We start from the raw sequence: 22,815 nt of genomic DNA, 5'->3' as shown, positions 1-22,815 counted from the left end.
TTTGGTCCTCTGGTCTACCTCTAGGAAGCTCCCGCTGCCCGCCACCAGGAGCACATGCTTTTCTTGTGCACAGATGCTTGTGTCTCACAGAGACGGTTCTGTCCCAGTTTCTCCCTTAGTCATGTATCTTAAAACCTCCATCACTCTTTTAACATGCTGCAGAGCACTCCTCTGCTGGCATGAGCAGCATGGATGACCCATAATTTATTTAGCCATTCCACTATTCAGACACTTCAGTTGTTTCCAAACACAAAGAGAGCTGCAATTAATAATAGTCAAAATTGGGCAGAGAGTTGGGACTTCGGTTAGTCTTATTTCTTAAAAGTCATAAATAATAAGTAGGAGCATAGGTTTTGGGATCAGGGTCACTTAATCAATAGCCATCATTATTAGTGCTTTTGGGCACTTGAGAATACGGCATACTAACTATAACTGGCTAGACTGTATGACCTGAAGTTTATGCACCACAGGGCCAGAAAGATGTGTCAGCATCGTGAAACTTCACTGTGAAGCTCACATCAGGCGGGCGCTCCCTGTGCGGGCTCTGGGCCGGCACGTCACCTGCAGGGCTCATGAAAGACCCGCCACCGAGGCAGGTGCTGCAGGATCACCCTGCCTTAAGGCAGGAACCGAGCCACTGTGAGAGCAGCAGGATTATTAGGGGGGGGATTTTACCAACTGCATAGGTTTGGGGCAGGATCCAGCTGAAATAATTAAACCTAACACCTTAGGACAGAGCCAGACACAGAGTAAATGCTTAATAGGTGGTGGTGATTCACAGCCAAAAAGCGGTGCCTCAAAATGACACCCTTATTATCTCAGTCCTCCCTTTAGCGCCACACACACTGGGGAGCAAACACCTACAGGCGGGGCCCACTCGCCACTGGGCCTGTGGGAACATTTTACTAGTAGGTCAAGGGCCCCGGGAAAGCCAGGCAGCACCCGCATGCAGCCTTCTCGGGTGGCGGCAGTAATGTGATCCAGCGCAGTTTGAGGACGGTATAAATAGCCCCTTATTAACTGAGGAGCCTGGCCACCAGGACCCTGGTGGAGGCCCTCCTGGTGGGCTTTCCTCTGAGCTGTGGGTGGTGAAGCCGTGGGGCCCACAGCAGCTGCACAAATGTCCTCATTGCCCCCAGGGGCCTCCAGCAGGCTCGCTTCTCTCAACCAGGCCATGGTGTTCTGTGGTCCCGGCCTCCAAAATAAAACCACCGCTAAGACACCACCGCCTGCAGCGCCAGCCAGCGGTTCCCCTCCCTGAGGTTTCCACTCGTGGGCTCGCAGGGTTAGAAGAGCTGATAGCTCCTGGGAAACCCTGAGCCAGTCCACTTAGAAGCAGCTGGTTTTTTTCTTCAATATCCTCCCCAACCCTCACTCCCGACAGCCTCTTTCTGCCTCCACCAGGCGTTATCCCTACGTGGGAAGTTACACTGCTCTGACACTGGGGAATTTGTCTCAGCCACCCAGGGTGACACCAGGGACGGAGGTGGTCCCAGTTCAACCTATGGGCCCTCAAGGGTTTGTTTGTAACAATGCACCCAGCTTGAGTGGCTATGGGATTAGCAGAAAGCAGAAGAGAAATAACTTTCAGTGAATCCTTCCCATGTGCAAGGACATGGATGTCATGTCCAATTAGCAGTAACAGCAGCAATAATGCGTAGCTATGTTCACAATGCGGAAGAGCAAAAGGAGGCGCTGAGGCACTGTGTACCTTGTCCAGGGCACAGTCTGCTGAGGGACAGGACCAGGCCTCAACCCAGGTCTGTCTGCTCCCACGAAGGGTGTTTCTCCTGCTCTACCATATTGCATCCACACGATCCAACCCTGCCTTTACGACTCCCACACGCGGGAAGGTGGTGCTGCCACAGAGGTGTCTGGAGAAAGTATGAGTGACCATAAGGAGTGTAGTGCTCAGCACAGTGACCAGCACGGCCCACCTTCCCGAGTGTCAGCAGAGGCAGGAGAGGAGGCACAGCCCCGAGGGGGCACAGGAGGGGCGGTCTCACCCTGCCATCCTGCTTACAAATGCCTACAAATGCACTGGGACCTCAGGGGAGGGGAGAGCCACCTGCAGGGGAGGAGAGAGGCTGAACTTAGAGGCCAGCGTGGGTCTGGAGGAGGAGGAGGAAATGCTTGGGCCTAGAATGAGAAGATGGTGTAGAAAGATGCAATGATGCAAGCTGTCAAACACTGGATTTTCTGTCTGGAAAACCTTCAGTTGAATGCTGCGGGTTAGTGAGGGACATGGGAATTTACGGTAGGTGGTGCCACTGTAGGGTTAAATGCAGAACATTTGGAATCAAATGGATTTGAGTTCAGCTCTCAGGTATACCAACCATGTAACACTGCACAAGTGTACTTAGCTTCTCCCAGTGTACTTAGCTCTTCTGTAAAGTGGGGGAAATTGTTGTAAAGAAAATGATTTATATCATCGTAGTGTCCGTGTGAGGATAGCATCACCAAAGGTGTAGCTGGGTGCTGCCATGACTGCTATATCTACAGACTGATTCCAAACTTCCATGTGCAGGGGTGTATGTTTTCATTAAGTGCTCACCATGGTTATGTCTGGGTAAGAATACAGGTGACTTTAATTTATCAGTCTTCACATATTTTTATAGCTTCCAAATTTTCTGCAGTGGGTATGCAAGATTTATGTGAAAGTGTCCTAAAGTCCCTGTGGAACTAAAATTCCTGATAATCGTAACACCCATTTTTAAAGCAGAATTCTTTACATTATAAAGAAGAAAAAAACTGAGGCTTGCTTTAAAGGACACTGCAAGAGGTAGCAGCCTGAGCTCCGCGGGCAGCATGCCCAGCTCTGTCTGGAGAGGAGACAGAAAAGGTAAGCCTCTACTGTCCACTCTCCTGTACTTTGTTTCCTGGGAACGGTGGGGAAGTATCAGCCAGGTGTGCTAACCCAGCTGGTCCACAGGGCTTCCCACAAGGGAGGGGCCTCCCCTAGACCCACATGTTCTGTGATTTCCAGGAAACCACACCTACGGGCCTCTGGCACCATCACTGACAGCCTAGGAGCGTGGTCGGCAAACTGTGGCTCGCAAGCCACATGCGGCTCTTTGGCCCCTTGAGTGTGGCTCTTCCACAAAATACCACGGCCTGGGCGAGTCTATTTTGAAGAAGTGGCATTAGAAGAAGTTTAAGTTTAAAAAATGTGGCTCTCAAAAGAAATTTCAATCGTTGTACTGTTGATATTTGGCTCCGATGACTAATGAGTTTGCCAACCACTGGCCTAGGAGGAAGAGATGGCCACAGAGAGGGAGCGCTGGGGGAGGAGTACACCTGCCTCCCACCACTTTACCACGATGCTCCTCAGAAGCTCAGACCCTGACCGGGCGATGCGCAGGAGAGGGTTTTCCCGAGGAGCTCTCCATCCCTCCAACCCCCAAGAGGTTTGGGGAAAACACTCACACTTCCTGTAGATTTGGCAAGTCCTCAAAACCTGCAGGTTCAATCTCGGAAAGTTTGTTGTAACTCAGGTTTCTGGTAAAGGGAGAGGAAAAGAAAGAAAGAAAGAAAAAAAAAACGGCTGAATCAAAATTTCAACACACCCAAAATTCAGGAATCTTCTACTCCACCCCCAAACAAAATAATGATTGCCCTTATCACACACATTATTTTAAATAACCTTACTGACACCGATCTTTATAGCTGTACCTCCTGCCACTTGCATCCATAAACAAGTCCCTGTGAAAATCTCAAATCATCTGAGCTTGGCTAAACTAAAATGAATTTTAATCAATACCATTTAGTCACTTAGCAACATGAAAGAAATTCTAATGTAAGCCAGCCCGCTGCCTACATTAGAGAGTGCTGGTCCACATGCTTTGTACCCTATCAAGGCCAGGGCTGTTTTAAAGGGGGAGAGATCAACCAAAGGACTTGTATGCATGCATATAAGTCTAACCAATGGACACAGACACCAGGGGAGTGAGGGCATGAGTGGGGGGATGGGGGGACAATGGGAGGATAAGGACACATATGTAATAACCTTAATCAATAAAGAAAAAATTTAAAAAAAAATACCTACCTAAAAAAACATAAAAAAATAAAGGGCACATTTTAATCAATGTCTTACTAACGCATCAAACACCAACAAGCAATAGCAAAGAAAAAGACGGGGTGGAGGGCTGACCCTTTGTTGTCTAAAAGCACTGGTTCTCACTCAGGGAGGACGTAGGCAATGTCTGGAGACAGTTTGAGTTGTCACAACTGCAAGGAAGGAAAGGCGGCTCTGGCATTGAGGGTGGAAGCCAAGGATGCTGCTAACATCCCACAATGAGCAGAACAGCCCTTAACAACAATCAACTATCCAGCCCTAAGTCAACAGTAATATTCAGAGGTTGAGAAATTCTGTCTGCACAACTTAAGAGTGAAAATCGCTCACATGTCTAGTCAGAGCTGAAGGGGCTCGAGAAAGTGAACACTGTAAGATCGTAATCACAAAGCTATACTATCAACACGGTGCTCCTACTATCAATGAATAAATATTGGAGTGACCAAATCACACAGGAGAGAGGAGCCACGGTCACAAGAAATTTGTGGTTGGTGCTAACCAAAGGCATGAAAGCCACACATGTGTCTGGCCTTCTCGAAATGATGGCACTGTCACAATTATTCAGAGTCACATCGCTCTCCCCTGCACTCCCAGCAGTACCCACAGAGGCAGACACGCAACAAGCTGGGAACTGTGTGGTCAGGTGAGCTCCTCAGATCACACCCTCACCCCAGAGTAGGTTAATTAATCCACGGGAACAGAAGCCACAGAGATGTGGTCCCATTGGGCCCTTCTTGCACAGTGCACCCTGCTCCGGCCACAATACATGCAGTCCTGTGGAAGCCAGCGAGGTCAACATTTTCATCTCAGCTATTAGTTCACTGGCATTACTGCCAACTAACAGTGCTACTAATCATGAGTTTAAAGTCTAGCTCTTAAGGGGCACAATGTCACAAAAGGTGCATCTACCTTTTAAACTTACGCCAGCGACATTCCAATCAATACTAGCCTAGAGCTGATAGCCATTTCACTGCCAACCCAAGACATTCATCTAAATGAAAATCAAACCACACGTGCAATAATGGCACATCTGTGTTTGGGGCATGGCCTGAATGAAAAGCAATTTGTCTAGATATTATGTTACTATAAAAAAATTGAAGGTGGTAATTTTAAAACCACATACCAAAGTCAAGTGTGAGCTTGTCTGCACTTGGTTAGACTAGGAAAAGAAAATCCACAAATGGAGAGATTTTGCCCACATCAGAAAAAGGACCAGACGGACTGAAACTGTCTTCTGTTTTTCAGCACATTATCATAAGGGGGGGGGGGGGTGCATAAAATATCGTGTCTGTGTCTAGAGATCCATGAGTTTACAGTGACTGGAACGAGGTGACATCAGCACAGGTGATGGAAGGTGTTGAGCTGGAGGAGACATCAGAGAGAGACTCAGAAACCACAAAGGCAAGAGCCAGGGGGGCAGACAAGCAATGTGGAGGCCACCCTGAGGCATGGACTGAGGGACACAGCAGTGCCCACCTGCCTGCCCAAAGCCAATGCAGACTAGGCTTCTCCATTGTTGAGAAGTTCAAACTCTGAATTCTCACATGAAGTCTTTTCAATTCTTAAAAAAAGAAAGAAAGTAACCCTAGATGAGCCAAACAAATACATCTGCAAACTACATCTGGCTTGAGGGCCACCAGTTTCCAAGCTCTCACCTAGCCCACAGCTCTTGAGGCTATCGGTTCAAAACGAGTGGCTTATTTCTGGCTTGTATGTGTAGCCAGGGGTGGAGCTGGGTCACAGAAACTGGGTCTTAGGCAATCCACTGGCAGCCTCACTTTACACTATGTGGAATGAAGTCATTTAAGGCTACGTGAAAAGGGGTCTTCCATAAGCTGGTCTTATCACAAAGCCAAACAGCATTGGGCCCGAGCCCTAAGAGCCAGTAAGCAGTGAGGAAGATGAATGGATTTGTCCGTGGAGCTTAAGCTCCCACTGGGTCAGCCTGGAAGTGACGCCTTCGACTTTCGATGCAGTAGGAAAGCTGTGCACCAGCCAATGGGTGTGGAGCAGACTGGCTCTAACGGGCATCCTCTGGGAGGCCCACAGGGACTGCAGAGGCGACAGCTAATGCAGCGCAGGCCCCAGGGCAGCTTCCACTTGTGAGCCTGAGCTTTAAGTCTGAGGAGGGACTAGTCCTGCCACTTGGACAAACTGTTGGTCAACAAGGACATGGGGGAAATATTTACTGTACTAGAGGCCTGATGCACAAAATTCATGCAAGAGTAGGCCTCCTTCCCCCAGCTGCCAGAACTGGCTTCCCTCCGGCTTAAACCTAGGACCCAGGCTTCCCTCGCAGCCCCAGCTTCGTCTGGAAGGACGTCCAGTCTAATTAGCATATACGCTTTTATATTATAGATTCTCCCTGATGACTATAATCCGAAATAAAATCCTCAGAGGCATTTTCTTGTTTAGTCATTCCAGGGAGACAAACTGCCAGCATAATGTTGTTTTATTGTGGTAAAATACAGATAACATAAAATGCACCATCTTAACCATTTTTAAGTGTACAGTTCAATGCACATTCACACTGTTGTGCAACCATCAGCATCAGCCATCCCTAGAACTTTTTCATCTTGTCCCTAAAATTTAGTACCTCTTAAACCAGGGGTGGGCAAACTTTCTGACTCGAGGACCACAATGGGTTCTTAAACTGGACCGGAGGGCCGGAACAAAAGCATGGATGGAGTGTTTGTGTGAACTAATATAAATTCAAAGTAAAGGAGCGGAGGGGAGAGCAAGAGAACCCTCCGCTCTTTCGGCTCCGCGGGCCGGATAGAACAGCCGAACGGGCAGGATCCGGCCCGCGGGCCGTAGTTTGCCCACGGCTGTCTTAAACACTAACTCCCCATCCTCCCCTATGCCCCACCCGGGCCTGGCAACCTCCATTCGACTGACTCTATGAAATGTGACGACTCTAGGTACTTCCTGAAAGTGAAACCATACAGTGTCTGCCCTTTTGTTTCTGGCTTATTTCACTTCACATGTTCACATGATATCCTCAAGGTGTATCCATGTTGTAGCTTATGTGAGAATTTCTTTCCTTTTCAGGGCTGAATAATACTCGTGTGTGTGTCTGCGTGTGTGTACAGGCACACACACACATTTTATCATTTCAATAGTGGATGAGCATTTGGGTTGTTTCCATCTTTTGGCTATTGTAAATAATGTTATCAACAATGGCTTACTTTTTTCAGAACAATTTTTAAATAAAGTTTTCTTAACCCTTTGACTACTGTGCTTACTCACACTCATTTTTCAGTGATTAATGAACTACATTTATTCAGCCTAAGAACTGTACAGAGAGGGATGTGAATTCTCATCTTAGTTCTCAAGAACAAAGAGTTAATCAGTGAAAACCCTTTAATGAGGACTTTCTTTCAGGTGGCAGCTGCCATGCACACAAATCTAAAGACCTCACTTATTTCTACAAACATGAGCAACCCTCACCCAGCTGGACATCTGAATGTGCCTGAAGTTGAAGGTTTCAGATTCTCCTGTCAAAACAAGTCATCTGTCAGCAGGACAGATGCTGTCAAAAGCATTTCTGCACCTTTCAGTAGCAAGAGGAGTGGAAAGAAACCTCAGGGAATTTAGTTACTGCCAATTGCAGCTTTCATTAAACATTTTGTCAGCCACTGTCATAACACAAATTGTCCCTGTTCTTGTAAAAAGGGTGCACAAATCTTTGAACAATTGAGCCCAGCCAAGGATATTCTTCCCACTAATCTGCTGAAAGATGACCGTTGGCCCACCCTTTGCAGCTCACGCGAGAACAGTTCAGTTTTATCCAGGTTTTATCTGTCTGAAAAGCAAACTGTTTAACAGTGCATGACACAATCGGCCTGCTGAGCATTTTTCCTAACAAATCCCCCTACCTGAACCCACCGAACTAGGAGAGCGAAGGCTTCGAGTAGCTGAGAAACACACCCATACCTCCCCCCCATTACGCAACCCCGTGCTGTCCAATTCGGTAGCCACTAGCCACGCGGCCAACAATGTCACTATTTGAACAAATTAAGGATTCAGTTCCTCAGTCGCACTCATGCGAGTATTCCACAGCCGCACGTGGGCCACACTACACCATGTAGACAGAGGCACTTCCACCATCACTGAAATGTCCGCCTAACTGTGCTGAATCTAAGTCATGGAGTGGGCACCAATACTTCTAAATCATGAAATCAACAAATATTTAAAGTGAAATGGCACCTGGATGAGAAACGTGGATTTTAACAATAAATTTGAATTTCCCAATAACTCAAGACCTTTGTTAAAAAATGTGGTGGGAGATGGACACGGATATTAGCCCATGTCTTTTAGGCGCACAAAGTTCTTAACCATCCCACAGAGGAACGGCTTAGGAAACTCAGTTCACCAGGGAGACACTCTTGAAACAAAGGCCCCCTGAGTGTAACTCTGGAGGCTTCATCAGTATTTACAGAATCTGACCAGCACCTTCCTACAACCAGAACCACGAAAGAAACTGGCTAGCGAGCAGTAATTAATTGGCTCCTGGGAAGCCGAGGGATGGAAGGTTCCGTCTGCGTGGAGTGGGTTCAGTGAGGAAGTGGCCCACATCCCTGGACAATATAATTCGCACTGTCCTCACAGCAGGCACTGCTCACAGGTCACCGAATGCAGACAAAACCTCTCTCAGGAAGCGCAGCACAGCTCTGGTTGTATTTCAACATTAATAGGAATCATAATTCACTGTGGAAGGAACTGGTCCTCACTTTGTGGCCAGCATTCCCTGAGGAAGGAGGTTTTCATACTCATTTTGGTGTCCAGGCCAGGCTATTTCCCATTACTCAACCTTGTCTGGACTCCTGACCGGCACCGCACTTTGCATATTTTAAGCTTTCAGATGCAATCCAATGACCCAACTATTGAGCACTACTGAGGGCCCAGGCCTCGCCGCAAGCCTTGTTTTTCTCGGGAAACTGTAGATTACGGTGGACATTGCTCCTTACCCTCAGGAAATGCATGTTTGCCGCCATTTTAAAAGGAGTCACCTGCGTTCCTAGGACAGAGAGCAGTGCTTTCAAATGTCAAGGCTGCAAGCGAGCGAGGAGAGAATGCAACTTTATAAGTTATTCAATCCCTTACGCTCCGAAGGCTATTTCTGCTGCATTTTTACCCTCTGAGGAATTATGTACAGTACGCATCTAAGCCCACTGAAATCACCACATTATGTTCCCCAGACCCACAGTATAAGGTTGTATGAGAATGAGATTTATTTAAAATCTAGAATATCAGATGTCCTTAACTTTTCTTTCTTTTTTTTAAAAATATATTTTATTGATTTTTTTTACAGAGAGGAAGGGAGAGGGATAGGGAGTTAGAAACATCGATGAGAGAGAAACATCAATCAGCTGCCTCCTGCACACCTCCTACTGGGGATGTGCCCGCAACCAAGGTACGTGCCCTTGACCGGAATCAAACCTGGGACCCTTCAGTCTGCAGGCCGACGTTCTATCCACTGAGCCAAACTGGTTAGGGCTGTCCTTAACTTTTCTACTGTGATGTTTCCCCTCATTAACCAAGTGCCACTACTAAACAGCCTGATAATCCACATTAACCAGTTAACTGCCACGATATTTTGAGTTTAATTTTAAAAAGTCCGCTTGCGTCTATAGACGCTTATGGCATACAAATGGTTAAAGGCTTACATTTAAAATGAAATTGCATCTTAAACTAGAATCACCCCTCTGGCCTCCTCGCTCCAGAATTCCCACCAGGAGATACGGAATGTGCAGCCATCTCTCTTCAGTAAGCTAAGCAAGACACCCTAAACTGAGACTCGGAAAAAGAAACACTTCCTGCAAACGATTAAAGGCAAAAATCACTCAGATATTGATACGATACATACAGCTCATCCTGTAAGCTTTGGGTCAATTATATTTAAGAAAGTCAGTAATGAATCACAGTTACTTCATTATTTGAAAATGTTACATAGATAGTTCTCTATGTAAATGAGGTATACAAACGATTCAAAAGAGATAATACACACCAGCCATATAAGGACCCAGAGGCACCAACGACTTTTACTCCTTAAAATCAGCCAAAATCCACGATGGAAATCAGTGTGGCCTCTGAATTCTGATGCTGAAGACAACTGAGAGGAGTCTCCTGGGATGCACCCCTCCACCTTAGCCAGTCACACACCTCACCCCGGCCCATGGCTAGTTTGAATACAGGTCTAAGTTTTGTCCCTTAGCACCCAACAGATGACAAATTCAACAAACAGTAATTGAGTGTTTTTCTACAATGTCTACTGTGCTAAGATCTGATACAAATTAGGATAAGATCTAGCGGCTAGCCCATAACCTTAAGGAGTTTTCAACCTACTGGTCAGGTGAGACTCTGGACCAAACAATGACAGCCAAAGGCAGGCCTCTGGGGATGGCAGGCAGCAGCTGCCTACTGGTGGCTCTTCAGCCAAAGCTGGGCGTCAGGGAAAATTGTTTGTTTGTGACTGAACAGTGTTTGGAGAAACCTAGGTTTTCGCACACAAAATAATAGTTTCAGTTTCCCTTGAAAACAACCACTGGGCGAACACTCCTGACAGTAGCAACCCTTTGGTTAGCAAGTCCTCCAGGGGCCCAGGGGCCCTCCGCTGTACTGTCCCACGTGGCCCTCTTCCCTCAGCTCAGCACCTGCCTGTCCCTGGGAGCAACTGAGGGCATCACCCCTGTATGGACACCACTGAGTCCAGATGGCGTTCAGAGCAGGGAAAGTCAGTTGTGTTAAGAAAGGTTTTTCAGAAAAATACAAACTTTAGCTAAAAACTGGAAGAAGATTGAGAGAAGAACACGATTTTGAGGAAGAGTACCAGAAATGTTAAATAGGGCAAGAGGGTATGAACCTTTAAAAAAAAAAAAAAAAAAGCCAAGAAGGCAGGACCTCCAAGAAAGGAGAGGGCAAGACACAAAGACACAAGCAGTTTCAGGACAACATGGAGAAGCCCAGCCAGAGTCACGTGCCTGCCAGCCAGTAAGTCAAGGGTTATATAAACCTTCGCAAACCTCGGTGCCAGGTCCCTTGTGAACGTTCATCTTCAGGCCATGAAGGTTGATTTCCACAGAGGCAGAATATGCCCTTGTTCAACTACTGCGTGTGAGGCCCACCACCACTGAAAGCAATCAACATTTGCTTTCTGGAACATCCCCTAAAACAGGAGATTCTAGGACCTGTTTTTCCTACCAAACTACGATTTCAGCTAAAGAAAGAAAAGTAATTGGGTGTGATGTGATTTTGTTATTTAAGCACGTTCATGCTTAGTTGGGGTGGGGGGTCCTAGGGGGAGCCCACAAATCTCCCATAACAGTCTCTCGTTAAAGATGGTACGTGCATGTTAACCCCTAAAGATGAATTAATTAAATTAGGAGGAGGCACTGGAGCCCCACCAGCTCTGCAGGGGCAGGTACTCCACAAAGAGGGTCTGCACGGGGAGGGGGGGAATAGCAGCTGACCCTCCCACAGCCGCCACAGGGGGGCCACCACCATGACGGCCCAGCAGGGAAGACACGCCTACAGCCACCAGGTGGTCTGACCATAGGGAAGGAGCAGGGGAGAAGAGAGGGGTCAGCAGTCTGGTCCCCTATTCTCTACTTATCATCTCTGACATCTCTGAAGAGGTCACAAATCTGCCCTTTCAGAGTCCTCAAACTCTACAGGACTTTCCAACTCATCACCTCCACATAGGCCCCTTCATGGCAGACACCAGCCAGCACACAGCTCCCACTTGACCCAGAGCCCAGCATCTGTGGAACAGAGTACAGGCAGTGCTAGGAGCCAGGCCTCCCTCCCTGTCAATCAATCAACATCCTGAGGCATAAGGAGCTTCAGTGAGAGCAGAGGGCTTATCAGTCCTGACCTCCAGGGGCAGACAGTGCCGCTGTGCTCACCTCTGGGGACACTCTGAGGCTGGAGTTTCCTCAGGGACAGGATGAAGGAGGAGTCTCCTAACTGGAACCTTGCTCTACTGAAGCAGGAACTGAGACTCTTGCTTCTGAGGCAGGTAAAACAGCCAGGCAAAGGGACAGGAAGTGAGGACACATTAATCTAGTGGGTAAATTTTGAATCCTGGGTTCACCAGGTGCTTTGTAAAGCCCACCAGTGCCCCTCTAGACACAGAATAATATTTGCTTTCCTAACACCTCCACCTGCACCCTCTACCCCACAAATGTCACCGTGGAATGAGCTTCCTATAATACCACCCCTGTAAATAAAGGGTGTTTATTAAAAGCATGATGCAGCTTTAAAATTAACTTTGGGGTTACATATTAAAGCTGCAAACTAGCAATGTCTTATGAACACCTCTTGACCGAATGTATCACCCACCAGAATGTGTTTCAAAACTGGCACAATCGCCAACCAGCAGGAACGCGGTGATCAATTACCTACCTGCCACTGAAATGCTTTTGCACTGCACATTGACTTCACACACGCGTGCCCCCACCTAAAGCCCTGAGGGGAACGTCGCCATCAGAGAAAAAAATACATATTTTGCTCTAGCTGGTTTGGCTCAGTGGATAGAGCGTCGGCCTGCGGACTGAAGGGTCCCCGGTTCAATTCTTTCTGGTCAGGGGCACATACCTGGGTTGCAGGCTCGATCCCCAGTATTGGGCGTGCAGGAGGCAGCCGATCAATGAGTCTGTCTCATCACTGATGTTTTTATCTCTCTCTTCCTCTCCCTTCCTCTCTGAAATAAAAATATATTTTAAAAAAGAAAATACATATTTTAACACAGCCCCATAAAATGTACTGATGGCCACATCCCAAGTCTGTCTTTCTGGCAGAAGGTAAAGCCAGGAATTTCACTGGGATAAAAGGATAAGTAAGGAAACTTACATCACTGATGCTGGATTCCTCAGAAATGAAACCTCCAATAGCATATTACTCCCCTGAGCACAAAAGACACACATGAAAATATTAAGAACAAACAAACACCCCCAAGTCATTACACGCCATTCTAAACACTCTTGTCTAGTTGTTCCCCAGAACCAGGGAAGGATCAAGACATTTTGTGGCTTTTTTAACCCTCATTTGACAATTCAGACTATAATACAATCCAATTAATGAAGATAATAGTACGTAAACCTCAAGTTACAGAAATGTGTACCAAAAGATTTTTTTAAATGTTAGCTCAAGGTTTGGTCATCCTGGTTTGTTGTTGTTAAAGCACGTGTTTAGAGGGCAATTTTAGGCAACACTTTGGGTTACAAAAGAGCAATACATAGGAAGAAGGAAATGAAAGTGCTTTTTTTTTTAAGCAAATACATCTGTACAAGCAACAGCTTACCTCAGTGTTATCAGCATCTCTTTCCTCCCCCACCCACACGGAAAGAGTTTTAAGGGACAACTGACACAAGTGGTTTAACTCCCTTCCCAGGAGAGAGCTACTCAAAAGGAAGATCCTTTCTGGGGAGCCCAGGGTCCTCAGGGTGTGGCTGGAGGCCCCGTCAGCTTCTAGGCACTCGTGGGCATCTTTCATTTCTCCGACTGAAGTCACACCCACTACTCACTTCTAACACCTTGTGCCTGTGCACAGCCCAGGCATCAGAAACCTATGAAGCTCATACACAAGTCCAGGTGTCCTTGCATTTGCCACGATCCTCTGCATTACAAACGGATTAAGTGCAAGACTGCTTCAAACATTATCAGACATTCTCAACACTATCTTCTCTTCTAGGTTTTCAATACCATCTTCTAGGTTTCAAACATTAAATATTATCTCCTAAGGTTTACCCTCCCTTTCTTTCCCAGCTACCTCAACACTTGAAAATGAAGATTTACTAGTACTCTGCCCAGCGGGGTGACTCGGTAGGTGCACCGAAAGGTTGCGAGTTCGATTCCAGGTCAGGGCACACACCCAGGTTGTGGATTCGATCTCCAGTCATGGCACCTACAAAAGGCAACCAGTTGATGTTTCTCTCTCTCTCTCAAATCAATAAACGTATCCTCAGGTGGAGGATAAGAAAAAGAAAATGTGCAGTTTTAGATGGTCAGTCTTCTGGTTAACAGTTAATTTGCTAGCTTTATTCACTAGCTTATCGATGTGAGATCTCGTTCTGTCACCTTTTCCTTCAGGTTTTTAAAGTTTATGTGCCATGAAACATCCCTGAAGCCAAGCGACTAAGACGTCATGAAACACCGTCAACTTAAAAGTTTGTCCCACCGTTTTCTCGGGGCCACAGCCACCTCTCTTGTTGTGGAAGTGACCACGAAGATACTAAGTCAGTGGTCGGCAAACTCATTAGTCAACAGAGCCAAATATCAACAGTACAACAATTGAAATTTCTTTTGAGAGCCAAATTTTTAAAATTTAAACTTCTTCTAACGCCACTTCTTCAAAATAGACTTGCCCAGGCCGTGGTATTTTGTGGAAGAGCCACACTCAAGGGGCCAAAGAGCCGCATGTGGCTCGCGAGCCGCAGTTTGCCGACCACTGTACTAAGTCAAGGTGCAACAAGCACAGTCTCCGCAGGCGTCATCTTACACGGGCTGCTTTCCGCTATTACAATATGGAACTTCCTTTTCACTGAGACTGTAAGCACCAAGCATGTGTCCTCTATTCTTGAACATTATGAAAATGTTACTATGTCGAATGGATAACTGGCCATGAAAATGACTGAGCAACAATATACCACATAGTTCACTGCCTTCATCCAGGCCCAGGGCATCCTAAATCTAAGAGCTCATCCATCTCTCTCTCTCTCTCTCTCTCTCTCTCTCACACACACACACACACACACACACACACACACACAGCCATCTCTTGACAGTTTAAAGTTCCAGGTCATTTACTCCCAAAGATATGTCTTAAAGGGTGGATCCCAGCAGTAATCACACTTTCTAAACTATACCTTAACCAAATAATGAGTACATGTACCTATAGGATGTCAGTCTGGTTTTAAAGTAAATCACCAGCAAAAGTTTAAAAATCTCTGCAAAACTCAACATAAGTGACTCCTTTTGGAGTCCTAGTTACAGGCTGCAAAAACACCATGTGGCATGTGGATACACCACATCCTCTCCGTGTGCTGGGAGAGACGAGAGCCACTCAGTTCCTGCCTCAGCAGGAAATCAAGGCCCCTGGGTCCACCAAACCTTAGACCTCAGATGAGCTCAGCTACATCAAGGCAGCTTCCCTATAAAGAGCTAGCACTTCTTTGCCTAACACTTGTTATCTGATGCACACACATCCCTCCCCAGTTCCCACCAGCATTCCTTTTTGAAAGATGATGTAATCAAACCCAAGTTGGTTAAAGTCTCCTTTCAGTTTGCCCGAATCAAGTTACTGCATCAGGACTAATAGCACACTACCTTGGGGTCTTGCTCCTCATACTTCGCACTAACAAAACTTGCATCTTAAACCCTCCTCAATTAGAGGGCAAACGAATTCTGAGCCCAGAGCAATAGAGCAGTGGTCGGCAAATTGCGGCTTGCGAGCCACATGTGGCTCTTTGGCCCCTTGAGTGTGGCTCTTCCACAAAATACCACGTGCGGGTGCGCACGTACAGTGCGATTGAAACTTCATGGCCCATGCACAGAAGTCGGTTTTTGGCTCTCAAAAGAAATTTCAATTGTTGTACTGTTGATATTCGGCTCTGTTGACTAATGAGTTTGCCGACCACTGCTATAGGGGATCAAAGTGTGCTCAACCCCCCCACTCTGGCTTTCCTTTCTCCCACTCCCCACACTTGGCTCTGAATGGCTGTTGGAGCAAACAAAGTCACTCCAATCCCAGCGTTGGTCTGCATGACCACACAAGCATGACTCTGCAAAACTGTGCTGGCAACTACATTCACTCGCAGCAAACTGAACCAGATCGATATGCCAAAGCAGGTTCGGCTTCAGTTAGGCTGGAGCTTGCACAAGCACAAAGAGAAAACTGCCCACTCTCAAACCCAAAGAGCTACTGGGGAGGCACCTGCACAAACTAGCCAGGGTGGTTTGTAAGGTCACAAGCACCTCAGAAAAGCTCTTTTATTCCCAGGGGAATGCCACAAATGGTAGGCCTGTCACCCTGCTGGTGTCAATATTTATCTAAGGCCTGGGTATTCACAATGCTATAAACCAGGCACTTTGAATCCACTCATTCACATAATTTGCCACTACAAAGTCCCAAAACAGAATTATTTACAGCCTGGATTTCTTTTCTCCTATTTCCATGCAGGAGGCTGGTTGTGGGCCCCTGGTCTACATCAGCAATAATCCTGGCAGCTTGAGAATAAATCGTCCATGAAATGCAGAACTGCCAGTATCAGGTGGCACTGCACCTGAGGACAACAAGATGGGGAAGGAAACAAGGCGGCTGCTCTCGCCCTTCCCGTGGCACAAATGCTGCCTGCCCTGGAAATGAGCGAAGCTCAGACCTTGCAGTCAAGTAACGGAGCCCGTAGCACCTCGCCCAGGCATTTCCAAGTGTGACTTATTCTCCAGGGTGAACCCAGCTCAGAGGAAGACCTGCTATTCCACTTCTAAACTCCCTCCCTCCTCCTTCATCCTTTATGGAGTCTTCCTCCCTCCAAATAAAAGCTGCTGCTCAATTCCCCTCCCCAGGTAAGTCCTGAGAGATAACCAGTCCATTACCATAACCCTTAGGAAGCCCTTGGGACCTCTGAAGAGAGGTCAGAGTAAAGCAGGGGCCCCAGTGGATTTCTCCGAGACGCTCGCCATCACTCAAGTCCCCAATCCCTCCTGTCATGGGTGCCGTGGGTGCTGTGGGTGCCGAAATGCAGCCCTCAGGGGGCGGTGTTGACTTCTTCCAAGGGCACACCCTGCAGTGCCTGGAGGGGAGACCAACTTCAGGTTTTCATGCCAAGAAAATCAAGACAGAAAAAAGATGGGCCTCTCTCCAGTGACAAATTAAAGGACCCACCTCAAAGCCCTCTGGCAAAGCTGAAGGGAAGTGACATTAGACAGACTGCCTAAGCCAGCCTCCTGTGCTCCCTAACCCCACTATGCTGACCCTTCACATTCTTCCCAACGAGACAGGCAGCCCTACCAAACCCTCACGCAGACCTGGACACTCCATCAGCTCAGTAAGGATCATCATACTTGTATCTGCCAACAGGCTGAGTGCAAATCACTTGCCTGCCTTCCTCGGCAGAACGCAACGGCACGGGATGAGCTGTGATAGATGGTGCACGTGTGGTTGAGGGGCCAGCATTCCGACCTCTGCTTTAAATATGCCTGCTGAGTGAAACGGCAGCAGCTGAGGGTGTGGTCGGTTTTATTTTTTCTTACATAAAAATATACACGACACTTAAGCACCAGTATTTCCTCACGCACACTTAAGTTAATAATTCACAAACCAACTGACATTCATCGAGGATCAGAAAATTTAAAGGTGGTTTGTGCAAACACTCCTGTTCTTGCTCTTACTTAACAGCTGGTTTATTTAACTGATGGCTTCTGTTGCCATTAGGGGCCGATAGCACTTCAAAATGTTATTCCTGAAGGCAGATACACCACTACCGAGTCACCTAGCCTCTCGGTTTTATGTTATCCAAATTCCAGCAATTATTTTCCTCTCCTATGGAACAGGCAGGCAATTCTAGGATGGCAAAATCACCCTCATTTGCTGGTAAGCTTTTATTGTAGTCATGCGCTCTCATTTCTAATCCGGCCCCTCCAAGGGGACAATCCCCAAGACAACAACACACAGAGGAGCAATAGGTACAGTTGAAGCAGCGCTCACCCAAGAGGCCGGCTATCGGACCCCAGGCCTGACCGTCCTTTCCACATGAAGGACACAGGCCTCTCCTCTCCACGCCGACCTTCCACTCTCCACTCCTCCCTCCCTCCCTCCCTTCCTTCCTTTCCCCTCAATAGAGGATATGCTTATTATTTTTAAGAGAGAGGGAGGGAGGGAGGGAGGGAGGGAGGGAGGAAGGGAGGGAAGGGAAGAGAGAGAGAGACATTGAACCCACAACCTAGGTATGTGCTCTGACCTGGAATTGAATCCACAACCTTTCGGTACATGGGATGACGCTCCAACCAGCCGAGCCACACGGGCCAGGGCCCCACCTCTCTTTCTTTATCTCACTTGAGTTCACTCTCTAAAACTGTGTGTGTGCTGAGAATGGGCTAAGGAAGAGGGAATCTAAGGAAGTCTTCTCCAGCCACTATTTGGGTGTGTCCAACCTGTTCCAAGATAGAAGGATTACCAGTTGGTGGTACTTGTTTCAACCAAAGGAAATTAAACCTTGGGGTATGAGTTATCTGCAAAGCCACGGACTTACTACAAACACATGCTCCACAGCACGGTTTATGAACCCGAGATAGAAGCCTCATTAAAGAGGTTACACATTAACCACCACACATCTCAAGGAAGACCCTATCACCTCCACCATCGCCGCACCTTCTATATCCCGCCTTTGGCACGGCTTTCTGGAAGTTGCTATTTAAAATAAATAAAATGGGTCCATTTTTTAGTTTTTGTTTTTAATAAACAACTAATTTCAGTGTATGCAACTGGCCCTTAAAGGGCATCTAGCCTGGCTGGTGTGTTCAGTGGTTAGAGCATTAGCCTGCTCACCAAAGGGTCTCAGGTTCGACTCCGGTCAAGGTCACATACCTGGGTTGCAGGTTTGCCCCAATCCACGGATCTCTCTCGCCCCTCCCACATTCTCTCCCCCTCCCTCTAAAAATCAATGGAAAAAATATTCTCGGGTGAGGATTTTAAAAAGGCATCTAATTAACCCCCATGGAGCGGAAAATAAGCAGTCCCAGAAGGGCAGACATTTGGATGGCAAACCTGTGGTTGTTTCTACAGGTGTGTGGACAGATGTATCAGGGACACAGGAACAGAGCCTGTGATAATACAACACAACAGAAAAGCCAGCAGCCACTCACGTTTCGTTAGGAAATTAATGAACGCAAAATGCTTATTGGTATCTCTACTCTCACCGACTTTACAGCAGGAAGGGGAGAAGACGCTAAGCAAGGAACCACAGCGTGTCCCCAAGCCTCGCCTGGAAGAAGGCAGCGACCAACCACTGCCTTGGTGCTCTGGGAAAATCCCTTGGAGGAATGTTTAACCCGAGGCCGGAAGGATAAAGTCACAAAGAAGAGGCACAGTGCAAGAGCACAGGCAAAGGTCTTGCGGGAGGGAAAGGCGCGGCTGGCAAAGGAAGACCCCGTCCAGTGTCATCCCAGTTCAGAAAGCCCTGCTATCAGGTGGCCACAGAGGACGGTGGAAGGCAGGAGAGCAGGGACTTGGAGCCACAGAACTTAGAGCTGAGTGTATAGGAGTCCCATGTCCGGGGCTGTGGGTCTCACACTTATGCCTCACCTCCAAAGCAGTGCCCCCCAGAGCTGATGAGCATGCAGACTGCCAGACTCTGGCCCCACAAACGCAGCTCCACAGTCATGAGGAGTGAAAAATGCCTACTGGCTGCCGTGAGGACTAACAGAGAGCCACCTGCTAGTTGCTACTTCATGTGCCGAGAGATTTGCCTGCGCCCAGTCTAACTAAATCGGCAAGAGTGCACCTGCAGGCCTCTCCCAAGCACCCACCACCCAGAATCCCTGCCTCCATCCACTTAGCTCATCTAGAATGGGACTACAGAGCAAGAAATAAAAACAGAAGCAGCAGGTCGGTCCCTCCACACCAGGCCCGGGGTTCTAGATGCTCAGCAAGCCTCTCTTACTCTGGTTTCTTGCTGTAAAGAAAACCACTGCAAGGCCTCGGCTTCCTTGCCCATTAAAAGCCACCAGGGCGATACTTTTAGATTAGCTCTGTCAGCCCACACCCTGAAGCAGCCAAGTTCAATGTGGCTCCCCTCCCCCATCCTCCCACCCGGCTTCCGGTCTCCACCAAACACTTCACACCTCCTATTGTAAACCTGTCTAGAGCAATCACCAGGCCTGGGCTGGACAGCCTCAGTACTGCATTTCTGTCTCATTTACAGCGGCAGCTCAGAGCGGCAAAGGCAGGCTTGCCCTGGAGTTAGGCCTGGCTGTGAATGTGCACAGCAAACGTCCTTAAGGTACAAGAGGGCAAACCCTCCTATCCCAGCAGAGAACACTGCGATGAGCTCCCCAAGGGTCTGGAGCTGGACTCACCGCGAGAAAAACCATGTTCTCTTCTGCAACATTTCCTCCTTCGCGTGGGGTTACAAACAGGGCGACAATCAACCAAAGAAACCAGGCAAGCATTGCCCGTTATATTTCTACCTGAGGATCTTAAAAGTCCTAAAAATCTTAAAAATACAATTCTGTGTACTTAAACAAGGTAAGGCAGAGAAAAGTGTCTCTACCTGGGCAAAACCCCAAACCACTGAAAATTGTACTACCTATCTCTTTTCAAAACATGCTCTGCATATAACTCAATAAAAGGACAAAGGACCCGATTAAAAAATGAGCAAAGAAACGGAATAGACATTTCTCCAAAGACATATAAATGGCCAACAAACACACAAAAGCATCACAAGTCATTAGGGGAATTCAAATAAAAAGCCATAATGAGATACCACTCCACACTCACTAGGATGGATATAATAAAGACAGACAAGCCCTGGCCGGTATTGCTGTGTCGGTCCGAGCACTGTGGGTTGTGGGTTCAGTTCCCAGTCAAGGGCACATACCTGGGTTGCAGGTTGGATCCCCAGCCCCAGTTGGGGCGACTGCAGGAGGCAACCAATCAATGTCTTCTCTATATGTTTCTCTACCTCCCCTCCCCCAACCCCTCTCTCCTTTTCACTCTCTCTAAAAAAAAAATCACCGGGAAAAATATCCTCAGGTGAGGATTAACAACAACAAAAAACAACAGACAGACAATAAGTACTGGTGAGACTGCAGAGTAATGAGAACCTTCTGATGGAAATCAAAAGGGTGCATGCAACCTCTGTGGAAAACGGTCTAGCGGTTCTTCAGAAAGTTACACGTGGAGTTATATATGACCCAGCACTCCCACTCCTGGGTATCTACCCAAGAGAAGGAAAGACATACACTTATACAAAAAGGTGTTCACCAATGTTCATAGCAACATTATTCATAATTGCCAAAAAGTGGAAACAACCCAAAAAGTCCATCGACTAATAAATGGATAAACAAAATGCGATCTAGCCATACAATGGAATACTATTCAGTCACCAAAGGAAAGAATTGCTGATTCCAGCTATACTATGGAAGCTCCCTAAAAAGTTATGCTAAGTCAGTGGTCATCAAACCGCAGCTCGCGAGCCGCGGTTTGCCGCTCTGTTGACTAATGAGTTTGCCCACCACTGGACTAGACTAAATGTTACCGTGTAGTTGGGAGCTGTGAGGATTAGGCAATTGTGGCATATTGTGTGCAAAGAGGTAAAGGGCAGTATATGACAGTGGTCGGCAAACTCATTAGTCAACAGAGCGGCAAACCACGGCTCACGAGCCACGGTTTGCCGACCACTGTGCTAAGTGAAAGAAACCAGACATGCCGAAACCGGTTTGGCTCAGTGGATAGAGCGTCAGCCTGTGGACTGAAAGGTCCCAGGTTCGATTCCGGTCAAGGGCACGTACCTTGGTTGCGGGCACATCCCCAGTAGGAGGTGTGCAGGAGGCAGCTGATCAATGTTTCTCTCTCATCAGTGTTTCTAACTCTCTCTCTCTCTCCCTTCCTCTCTGTAAAAAAAAAAAAAAAAAAAAAAAAATCAATAAAATAAAAAAAAAAAAAGAAAGAAACCAGACACAAAAAGCCCATCTCTACGATTCCCTTTACATAAAATGTCCAGAATATGCAAATCCAGAAAGCCAGCAAACAGATGTTGCCAGGGGGTGGGAGGAAGGGAGAGTAGGGAGGGACTGCTAATGGGTGATGAAAATAACGTCTGTACAACTCTGAATGTGCTAAAAAACCTGAAACATACAGTTTAAAGAGATAACTTTTATGGTACTTAAGTTACACTTCAATAAAGCTTTTATTATGTAAAAACAAACAAAAACAAAAACCTGCTGCTTTAAAAGGGCCACCTAGCTATTTCTGTACCATAAAAATGCAAAAATAACCTTTTTTCTCTAACTGCTAGTAGATAAATGAAGTGGGGAGCAGGCAAAATACCCACATTCAGATGCTAAAGCCATGATCCCACCTTCAAAAATGCCGCGCTGGCAATCCACTCCTTCCGGCTTCCTAACTCCTCCACTCGCTCTGCCCACCAACCCATCTGCAGGGGAAAACCTCAGCTGGAGTTGATCCTCTTGCAGAAAACAAAATTCTCAGGATTTCGAAAGAGTACTTTTTTCTTCTTTTGAGTGATTATTTAATAAGGCTGTGGAAATCAGGGTTCCCAATGGCTAGCCATTCAAAAATTAAGAACAAGCCAAAAGGCAGGCGGCAATGTCACCACAATGGCGAGAGAATAAATTAGTTACATTAAGAGTGAGGTCTAACTGATTAAGATCTAACCCCTTTCTATGGTTGGGACAGGCAGATTTTAGAACAGCAAGCTATTTCTGGAAAAGTCCCTCCTGAGGAAAAATTGGGAGGGTGGTTTCCCTTTTAAAGTTGGTTGAGGTGGATCAAAAGCAGGTATAACTGGCCAATGCACCCCACCCTCCCCCCACAGGTATGTCGGTCCTTCCGGGACCAGAGCAAGTGCTTCCCCCACCACCACCATCCAGGTACCAGGTGCTACCTTCACCAGCAAAGACGTAGTTAACTGGGAAGTCCGAAAGTCTAATGGGGCCAGGATGCTAACCAACATCAAAGGGATTCCAGCTGCTCCCCTTATGCAATAAACTTCTTTTACCCA

General features: G+C 47.1%; 1 protein-coding gene across 1 annotated transcript in view; it reads right to left on the bottom strand.

Moving 5' to 3' along the window:
* Nucleotides 1–22,815, bottom strand: part of LRIG1 (leucine rich repeats and immunoglobulin like domains 1) — a 104,659-nt gene that overhangs the window by 62,836 nt on the left and 19,008 nt on the right. The window contains exon 2 of the mRNA XM_080676303.1: nt 3,427–3,498. Coding sequence (XP_080532429.1) covers nt 3,427–3,498 — 72 coding nt within the window. The remainder of the gene's footprint in view (nt 1–3,426; nt 3,499–22,815) is intronic.

This window comes from Plecotus auritus, assembly GCF_963455305.1.
Source record: "Plecotus auritus genome assembly, chromosome: 6".
Taxonomy (NCBI): Eukaryota; Metazoa; Chordata; class Mammalia; order Chiroptera; family Vespertilionidae; genus Plecotus; species Plecotus auritus.
This window is presented reverse-complemented; position numbering and strand designations above follow the sequence as displayed.